The sequence below is a fragment of the Arachis ipaensis genome, chromosome B9 (genome assembly GCF_059453495.1).
Source record: "Arachis ipaensis isolate K30076 ecotype BB chromosome B9, ASM5945349v1, whole genome shotgun sequence".
In the NCBI taxonomy this organism is placed as follows: Eukaryota; Viridiplantae; Streptophyta; class Magnoliopsida; order Fabales; family Fabaceae; genus Arachis; species Arachis ipaensis.
The window spans coordinates 150,669,832-150,680,729 of NC_142444.1; the positions used below are offsets into that span (position 1 = coordinate 150,669,832).

Here is a 10,898-nt window from a genome sequence, read left to right on the forward strand (position 1 = left end):
ATTTTGTGTCTATTCTAACAGAAAAGACACAATGACACTAATAAGAGACACAACTTATTTTTTATTTTTTCTTTTATTATTTTTGTTAATTTTTATAATTATATTTTTTATTATTATATTTTTTTCTCAACTTTTTTTAATGAAAAAATAAAAAAAATTATAATTTATTTTATTTTATTATTAAATAAAATATAAAAATATTAAATTTTGTGTCTTTGTCTTATCTATATTCTTGAAAATAAACATAGCCTAATAAATATATAGTAATAAACTAATAATAGATAAGAATATTGATAAAGATGAAAAGAAAATTAATTCTTACCGAACTAGATTTGTTATTTGATTAACATTTTATGTACTGTTTTAAATACTCTCTTATTTAATTTGATTTAGTTTAGTTAATAATTTTATACGTATAAGAAGTTCATTTTCCCCGCATCTATGTACTTATCCAAAACTTTAATTCACTTTTTTTTTCCCCTTTTGTAAATACTTTTCTTTTCATCTTTATCAATATTCGTATCTATTGTTATTATGTATCTATTATTAGGTTGTATTTATTTTTTAAAATACAGAATAAGAAAAAAATACAGAATTTAATGTTTTTATATTTTATTTAATAATAAATTAAAAAAATTTAAAAATTTAATTTATTTTTTTATTTGAAAAATTAAGAAAAAATATATTAATAAAAATATAATTATAAAAAATTAATTTAAAAAATAAAAAATAAATTATATCATTTATTAATATTTTTATATTTTTATTTATATTTTATTTGTCAAATATAATTTTATATTTTAATATCTTATATCTGTAAATGAATGCAACCTTAGTTATTTATTTACTGGGACAACGACATACAATTTAAAGTACGAAACTTGAATTTGATTTAAAAATAAAATAGTAAAGTATTATTTTGTCTCAAACGTTTGAGATTAGTTTTAAAGTTATTTATAACGTTTAAATTGTCCTATTTAAGTTTCTAACGTTTTAAAATTGACTAAATGTTGTCTTGCTGTTAGAAATTTGTTAACAGAATTGACGGCAGGACAAAATTGAGACAATTTTAAAACATTAGGAACTTAAATAGAACGAAAATGTTAGAGATAAAAATGATACATAGAAATAAATTTTAATTTTATCTTTCAATAATATTAATTTTTTACGGTATATAGTTATTCAATTATTTTTTAATCACATTTAAGTAAATTACACTTAATCACATTAATTTATTCTAAATAAATATATTTTTTATAATTTTACTCTTAAATATTTTTACTCATCATAAAATATTTGTAGAATGACTAGTACATAAATTTGTGAAAAAAAATGATATATATATATATAATAAAGTAATGTGATTCTAGTCATTCTACAAATATTTTATGATGAGTAAAAATTTTTAAGAATAAAATTATAAGAAAACAAATTTATTTAGAATGAAAATAATGTGATTAAGTGTAATTTACTTAGATGTTATTAAAAAATAATTGAATAACTATGTATCGTAAAAGATTGATATTATTAAAAGATAAAATTAAAATTTATTTTTATGAATCATTTTTATCCCCAATGTTTTTGTCCTATTTAAGTCCTTACTATTTTAAAATCGTCTCAATTTTGTTCCACCGTTAATTCTGTTAACAGATTTCTAACGGCAGGATAATATTAAGTCAATTTTAAAACGTTAAGAACTTTAAACAAGACGATTTAAATATTAGGAATAACTTTAAATTTTATCCCAAATATTAAAGACAAAAATAAAAAAATCACCAAAAAAAAGACAAAAATAAAATAAAATTGATACACTACAATCATAATTGTTTAAATCATATTGAATTGGATTAAAAAGTCAACTTATATACAATTCAAATGGCAATAAACCATATTAAGAAGAGCGAACACCCCACCGGACCCCTAATAATTATCTCGAAAGGACAATGAGATCCTCAAGAAAAAAAAACACCCAATCTGCTCCCTAATTTTTTTTATGACTGATTAGCCCCTGCGCCAAAAAAAATAACATTAACTTTTTTTGGTACAGGAGCCTTGTTGTCCTTTCGAATTAATTGTTAGGGATCGGGTTGGATTTTTTTGTCAAGAATCTCGTTATCTTTTGAGGTAATTATCAGGAACTGTTTTGGATTTTAACCGTAAAGGAGATTTTCTTTTTTCAGTTGTCGAATGCTCTTCATGTCGGTTTAACCTTTTCTCATAAACATTGTGTATACTGTGTAAACAAGAAAAAAAAATCGTAAAAAAGAATATATCCAACAATGCATATATGCAGGGACGGATCCACTCATGTGGGTATGGGGGCAAGCGCCCCACTACAATTTGAAATTTTATTGAGTAGTATATAATAATAATATTTATTTGCTCCCACTAAATTATTAAATTTAACCCCACAATAATTTTTTATTCAACTTTTGGCACTTGATAGCCAATTTGAAAACTTCATATTAGATGTCCATTATAATGATCAATTTTTAAATTTAAATAAGATTGGTGTTCTTTCTTAGAGATCGACTCGAAAGAATATTATCTATCCATTTGTGTTTTTTCTTTTAAAATTAGCTTTAGTTTTTTTCATAATAACTACACTAATATCATCAAGAGCTAATTTGTATGAAAGTTGAGTTTTAAATGATTATTTAACGACATATACAAAAAAAAGACATTTTAATTATATTGTCAAGATTTTAAAATATGAAATATAAAAAATTAAATTTTAAATTATATGTTATTATTTAAATTACTATTTTAGTATTTTAATTTGTAATTAGATATTTTGAAACCTAATCATATTTTACAATAACAAAATATAATTATAACAACAATTATGCTACGTATACATAAAATAATCACTTGTACAAAATAAATCTTAAAATATAATTTTTGAAATACAAAATACATATTAAAAATAAGTTAAATGATATATGTATTTATACACAAATTTATAATAGATAATTTGATAGCTAATTTTTTATGTAAACGTAATATTTTTATTATAAAAATTATTATAATGTTATATATATTTTGCCCCCACTATCAAAATTTTCTGGATCCGTCATTGCATATATGTAAATATAGTTGTAAAATAAATAAATAAGAGATAATAAAAATAAAATAACAAAGTGTAAATAAAAAATTTAGTATTAGTATTCACCAATATTATTATACTACTATAATAAAAATAATTTGTATATTAATATTATATATGTTGTAACATAAGTATATGAAAAGAGAAAGAGAGAGAAGCAGGGGCGGAGTTAGACTAACTATTTAGGGAGCGGTGTTTAATAATTTACTAAAAATATTTTATATTACTATTTCTATTGATAAAATTAAAAAAAATTAAATATATAATCTCAATCAAAGTAAGACAATAATATATAAAAGTTACCACTTACAGTTTTGTATCATGAAAAGGCTATTCGACGTTTTTTTCTATTTTCAAAATCATCTATAATTGAATTTGTGTCGAAAATAGCTGCTAATTCTTTTTCTATATAGACCAAATTGTCTGCAAGAAATTCATCAGCCATCTTACTTCGGAGTCTTGTCTTAACAATTTTTATTGCTGAAAAAGCTCTTTCTGTTGTTGCTGTAGACACTGGTAGAGTCAAAACAAGACGTATTAATCTATCAACCATGTGATAAGTTCTTGATTTTCCCGTTTCTTGCAATTTGTTGCACAATTCAAAAAGTTTGCCAATGCCTTTCAAATGATTTGGTATATCATGATGATAATGTTTCAACTGAGATTTTAAAATATTTAGCTCATTAGAAGGAAAGTCAAGGGGATAAAATTTCTCTGCTAACTTGCTAATTTCTTCAATATTAAATGATTTGAAATTGTCCTTAGGATCCAAAGCATAACTCAAAGTCAAAAGCTCTATTGTTTGCTCATTAAATCTACTATTCAACTCTTGTATTTGAGAGTCAATTGTTGCCAAGAATACATCTATTCGATAATGATGCTCAACTATCACACTTGGTTGACGAGATCGACCTCTTCCAAAAACATATTGTTCACTCATATTAGGAACTTCAATTTCATACTTTTCACAAAAATCTTTAACATTTGCAAGAAAATTGCACCATCCACCATCTCTTAATTGTTGAAGAAGTAAATTTGATGTAGAAACAATATGCATTGCATTAAGAATTTCTTGAGATTGTTGTTGCAGTGCTTGGCAAAGAACATTAGTGATTCCCATAATCTCTTTCATCAAGTACAAAGTGAAAACAAATTTAAATGACAATAATATTTTACTAACACTATAAGCCTCACCTCTTTGTGCATAAGTTGTCCCGTCTTCAATGATATTATTAAGAATAATATTGGTAGCAGTAAACATTTTTACCAAACTACAAATAGAATTAAAGTGAGAGCTCCATCGAGTATCCCCAACTCTTTGTAAAGTGCTTATTTGATTCGCACCTTTGCCTGTTTCTAATTTATTTTGAGCAACCAAGTTTGCATTTTCAATTGCTTGAACTTCTTGTAATTGATCATGTCTTTTTGAAGAAGCACTAACAATAATGACAATAGAGTTTAATTGAGTAAAAAATTCATGAATTTGAAGTACCTCTCTTGAAGCTGCCACCAATGCTAATTGTAACCTATGAGCAAAACAATGTACATAGTATGCTTGTGGAGAATCTTTAAGAAATAAAGCTTGCAAACCATTCCACTCACCCCGCATGTTGCTAGCACCATCTTACCCTTGACCCCTAATATTTTCAACTTGGAGATTATAATGAGAAAGGACAGAAATCAATTCTTTCTTTAAAGTTGTTGCACAAGTATCAGTGACATGCACAAGATCAAAGAAACTCTCTTTAACAAAATCATCTAGAGTAACAAATCTCAAAACAATGGCCATTTGCTCCTTTTTAGATTCATCTCTAGCTTCATCAATAATAATACAAAATTTGGCATCTCCAATCTCTTCTCTAATTGAATTTCTCACCTTAGTAGCAAGAATATGTAGAATTTCTTTTTGGACATCATTTGAAGTATACTTAGCATTTTTTGGAGCATTTTCCAAAATATTCTTTTTTACTCTTTCATTGTAAGATCCCAAAAATTTAACATTTCTAAAAAGTTACCTCTGTTGCTTGAACTTTGGCTTTCATCATGTCCTCTGTATGCGCAACTTTGAAATGTCAACCATCTAATGCAATCTATAGATGCTCCTAGTCAAATTCGATTCTTTTCAATCTCTTCTGATGTTTACTTATGAAGAAGTCTATCGATATGTTGTGATTGTTTCATCAAATCATCACATGATTTCAGCGCCTTATGATAGAATGAGTTGGGACCTTTGCCAATGTGATTCAAAAGAGCATATTCTTTTCCACTATTTACTTTCTTCCAATTCCTGAAACCATTCTCAATAAAAGCATTTGAACTCGTATTGATTGAAGGTTCCTTAGCAAAAAGAAAGCATGAAAAATAATATATAACATCATCTTCTATAGAACATTCTAACCAAGATGGGAACAATTTAAACCATGAAACTTGAAAGCGAAGATGACTTTTATCACAAAAAAATAGATAATTATCAAGAATTGGTTGATTTGGCCCAACTTTAATATAAACCCGACGGATTTCATCTCTTTTATTTGGAGGAAAATTCCAAATCATTGGTCGCATTCCAGGATCTCTTTCCAAACGAAAAATATCCAGTTGATTTGGAAGAAGTCGTAGACGCTTTAAGCTATTCAATGGAGAACTTGAAGTAATGAAATTTGATGACCCCTCAAGTATTGGAGTAGTAATAGTAGAAGCATTTTCATTCTCTTGATCTTTTCTTTTAAAAAATATATCAATGATTTTGAACTTACTCATAATTCATATGGCCAAATAAATTTCTATAATTAAAAATATATTTCGTAAAAAGTGTAAATTACAATCTAAATCTTTATAAAATATAAAAATTATATTTCAATTCAAAATAAGATATTAAAATTCAGAACAATAATACTAACATTGTAGTATAAATTATATAAAATTGTAATTAAATAGTTAACTAATAAAAAAACTAAATATACAAACTAACATATAATAACATAAACTTAATTAACAAATAATAATAAATTAAGTAAATAACTAAATATATAAAAAAATAAAAAAATTAGACAAGACTAACAGAAAAATAATAAAAAAATATAAAAAACTTACAATGCTAGATTAGATACAATTCATTTGTTCTATTTTTGTATGACTATGTCTCTTTATTATTAGTTCAATAATTTTCTTGAAATAAAAAAGAACAAAAATAGAACCTTTTTTCAGAAAGAGGAGTGAAAACCCACTTGTTGAACTACTATCTTTTTTTAATCTGCAAAAAAAAAAAAAAAAACAAGAGTCAACGAGGTAAAAGATAAAAAGATTAAAGAGATAAAGAAGAAGAAGAATAAAAAAAGTTGTTACCTGAAATTTTGAAAAGTGAAGGCAGGAAAGAAGGGGGCACTAGGAAATAAAAAAAGGAAGCGGAGAATCAGTAATGAGCTTTTGGGCTGGATTTTTTGTATGAATTAAAAGGGGGCTGGAAAAGTTATGGAACAAAAAGGGAAGGGGCTGGGAAATAAAAAAGGGAGAGGGGGGAGGGGAGGGGACTAGACTATTTTTTTTAAATAAAAATTAAAATTTGGGGGGTGGGCATTGCCCCTTTAGTTGTATGTATTTCCGCCCCTGGAGAGAAGTGTTTTTATATTCGCAGTGTTGTGTTTATTGTCTTTGACGATACTTTCTATTTATATATGTAAGATGCCTTCATTTTCAACCTTTATTAATTTAAATTCATCTTGAAAAGTGATTCCTTCAATGTTAACCGTCTAAGTCATAAATGGGCATCCATGTATTTGTTCTTATCAGAATACTCTCCTTGAATGTCCATTTAGGATTATACCTCATTAAAATCTTATTAAAGAAAAATCCAATAAAAAAAACTTTAGTAAAGAAAAAAGAGCACAATATCCTTTGTGATGGAGACTGCCTCATTAAAAATCTTGTCAAGAAAAATCTAATAGAGAGAAAAATCTGACCAAGAAAAAAATAGTACAATTTTCTCCTCTTGCCGACAGTATTTTATATCTCGAAATCGGCACATCCCCATCTGATATACCAATCTTTCAAAGGATGATTTTGGAAGTGACTTTGTAAATAAATCTGCCAGATTATCTCTTGAGCAGATCTGTTGGACATCAATTATTCCTTGATTTTGAAGGTCATTAGTGAAGAAGAATTTGGGAGAAGTATGTTTTGTTCTATCACCTTTGATGTATCTACCCTTAAGTTGAGAATGCATGTTGTATTATCTTCAAACAGAACAGTTGGAGCTATTTTTCTATCAGTCAGTCCACATGATGATAGAATATATTGGATTAAACTCCTGAGCCAAAAACACTCACGACTAGCTTCATGTATCGCTAGTATTTCAGCATGATTAGAGGATGTTGCTGCAGTCGTCTGTTTCGTGGACCTCCATGATATAATTGTACCACTATATGTAAATAGGTATCCAGTTTGAGATCTTTCTTTGTGTGGATCAGACAAGTATCATATATATGCATAGCCAACTAACTGTGACTTGGATTCATATGAATAGAACATACTGTTTTGTCGATTTTTAGCAAATCGATGGTGGTTCGATATCTAGTGGTCTGGGAGCGAAACCTACTCCTCTTTACAGGTACCAGTTTTCTAAAAGTGCATCAAAGTGTCTTCGATTAGACGTAGATTGGGAATAAAAATAAATTAAAATTTATAATTCAAAAAAAGGAATAAAAAAGTAAAGCTTTCGAAAAGGGAAAATGCTGAAAATAGAAAGGTTTGCATTGAAATTAAAGAAAACAGTAAAGTGCCTTTGAATGAGTCGAAGGGCTTTGACAAGAAAATTTAAAGTGCAGGGATGTAAATCAAACAATGAAGATAAAAAGAATTGAAAGATAAATTTTGCAGAAATTGTAAAGAGAAAGTAAAACATGTAGAAGGAACCCTACAGAAAATTGACTCGAAGCAGAATCAGAAAGTCGCTGGGATATGAGTGTGCGTGAGTAATTTCTGAAGCAAAGTTCCAACCCTAATCCCCTAAGACTTCCTAGTATTTATAGTTTACTTTTGGTAATTGACAATTAATTATAATTAATTACAAATTTACAACTTTAAATGCTTTCTCTTTGGTAACCGTTCCCGCCTTTTGATTTTACACATTTTCCATGATTTTCTCGCGTGATGAAAGCCTTTAACTTCTCCACTATTATAATTATTCGAATCACTTATTCAAATAACTTATTTTGATTGCCTGACTTGAACACCTTATTCGATCCGACTTACGCGCTTTCTCGAAAAACCTTAAGATTGACCTCGTGTCGAAAACCTCCATTTAACACTTGTGCGTGTGTCTTTTCGAAAACTGCTTATACCTTCAACCGCCTTATCACTTCGAATCATCTACCTTTATCGAAAAATATTTTTCGATCAACACATACCCATATCAACTGTTCCATGAAGATATCAAAAAATTTGTTTAATTCCATTCCAATGTCTTCTGGTTGGAAAGGAACTATACCTTACTAGTAAATTCACCACAAATGATATGGCAGTTCGTATATTATTAGCAAGATACATTAGCACTCCAATGGCACTAAGATATGGTACTTCAGGACTAAGGATATCTTCATTTTTTTTCTTTAGGAGGGAATTGATCATTTTTCACATCCAAGGACCTTACGATCATTAAGGTACTTAATAGATGTGATTTATCTATATAAAATCTCTTCAACATTTTTTCTGTGTATGTTGTTTGATGAATAAAGATCCCATATTTTGTATGCTCGATATGCAGGTCGAGACAAAATTTGGTCTTTCCAAAATCTTTCATCTCAAACTCTTCTTTTAGAGCTTTTATAATTGTTAGAATCTCTTCAGAGGTTTCAATGATATTTAAATCATCAACGTACACAACAATTATAATGAATTTGAATGCAGATTTCTTTATGAAAATACATGGGTAGATATCATTATTGTTGAATCCGTTTTTTGCCAGATACTCAATAAGACGATTATACCACTTTTGTCCAGATTGCTTTAAACTATATAAAGATCTTTACAATTTGACTAAGTATAACCCCTTCGAATATTCATTAGATGGTTTAGATATCTTCATCCTTCAGGGACTTTCATATAGATATCATGATCTAATGATTCGTATAAATAGGTTGTTACCACATCCATAAGATGCATATGTAGTTTATGGTATACGGATAAACTAACCAAATAACGCAATGTTATTGCATCCACTATAGGGAAATATGTTTCTTCATAATCTATAATGGATCTTTGTGAAAAACCTTATGTCACAAGTCGAGCTTTGTAACGAACAACTTCATTTTTCTCATGTCGTTTTCTCACAAATACCCAATAGATTTTACATCTTCTAGTGTACAGACTACATGTCCAAAAACTTCACGTTTTGCAAGTGAGTCTAACTCAACCTTCATAGCTTCTTCCCATTTTGCCCAATCATTCATTTGTCGACGTTCTTCGACTGTTCTTGGCTCAAGATCCTTACTTTCATTCATGATATTTAATGCTACATTATATGCAAATATTTCATTGACAATTGTCTTATTTCAGTCCTATTTTTCTCCTGTAAAGACATAATTTATCAAGATCTCGTCATTTTCATAATTTTCAGGTACCTGAACGTCTTCTGACGTCAAAATTATATCAGAATGTTGGACAACTACAGGTGTCTTTACTATGTCTTTATCTTTTTCAATAGAAATAGTATTTACCTCTTTTCTCTTTCGAGAATTTTTGTCTTTGGAACCGACAAACCTACCACGCTTCTGATGTGAATTTATTTCGGTGGTCATTTGTCCGACTGTAACATCAATTTGAATTAGAACATTTTCAGCTGGTATATAGGATTTAGTTATTCTTTTCGTATCAGAAAATGCATCAGGCAATTCATTTGTTATTCTTTACATATGTATAATCTTTTGAATTTCCAGTTCACATTACCCTGATCAAGGATCTAAATACATCAAAGATGATGCATTTCAATTAAGATCCTTTTCAAGAAGCTTATTCTCTCCTCCTAATGTTGTAAATTTTGATTCATCAAAATGACAATCTGCAAATCAGGCTTTAAATACATCTTCAATTTGTATATTAAGATACCTCACTACAGAGGGAGAATCATACCCAACATATATCCCGAATTTTCTTTGGGATCTTATTTTGGTGCGAGAAGGTGGTGCAATGGGAACATATCTCATACATCTGAATATTCTTAAATGGGAAACATTTGGGTGCTGGCCAAAAGCTAATTGCATAGGAGAGAATTGATGGTAACTTGTTGGTCTCAAACGAATAAGTGCTGCAGCATGTAAAATTACATGTCCCAAGCAGTGGTTGGGAGATTTGTTTTCATAAGTAAGGGTCTAACAATTAATTGGAGGCGTTTAATAAGTGATTTTGCTAACCCATTTTGTGTGTGAACATGAGCTACTAGATGTTCAACGCTTATTCCGTTAGCGATACAATAAGCATCAAAGGCTTGGAAAGTAAATTCACCAGCATTATCAAGACGAATTGCATTAATTGAATTTTTTGGGAACTGTGCTTTTAATCGAATAATTTGAGCAAATAATCTTGCAAACGCTAAGTTGTGAGAAGATAATAAGCACACGTGTGACCATCTCAAAGATGCGTCTATTAGGACCATAAAATATCTAAAAGATCCACATGGTGGATGAATAGGTCCACATATATCGTGTTAAATCCTTTTCAGGAATTCAGGAGACTCAAATCCAATCTTTACTGGTGATGACCTTAAAATTAGCTTTTTTTGAGAACATGCAACATAATAAAA

The 10,898-nt window shown here is 28.3% G+C and overlaps 1 protein-coding gene across 1 annotated transcript; it reads right to left on the reverse strand.

Moving 5' to 3' along the window:
• Positions 1-3,425: 3,425 nt before the first annotated feature.
• LOC148546791 (uncharacterized) lies at positions 3,426-4,715 on the reverse strand. Its single transcript, XM_088499364.1, has one exon. It carries the CDS (start codon positions 4,713-4,715, stop codon positions 3,426-3,428), a length of 1,290 nt encoding a protein of 429 aa, XP_088355490.1.
• Positions 4,716-10,898: the final 6,183 nt, after the last annotated feature.

What these genes read in the sequence shown, in the direction of transcription:
- LOC148546791 (XM_088499364.1), bottom strand. Translation starts at nt 4,715, where the DNA reads ATGCGGGGTGAGTGGAATGGTTTGCAAGCTTTATTTCTTAAAGATTCT.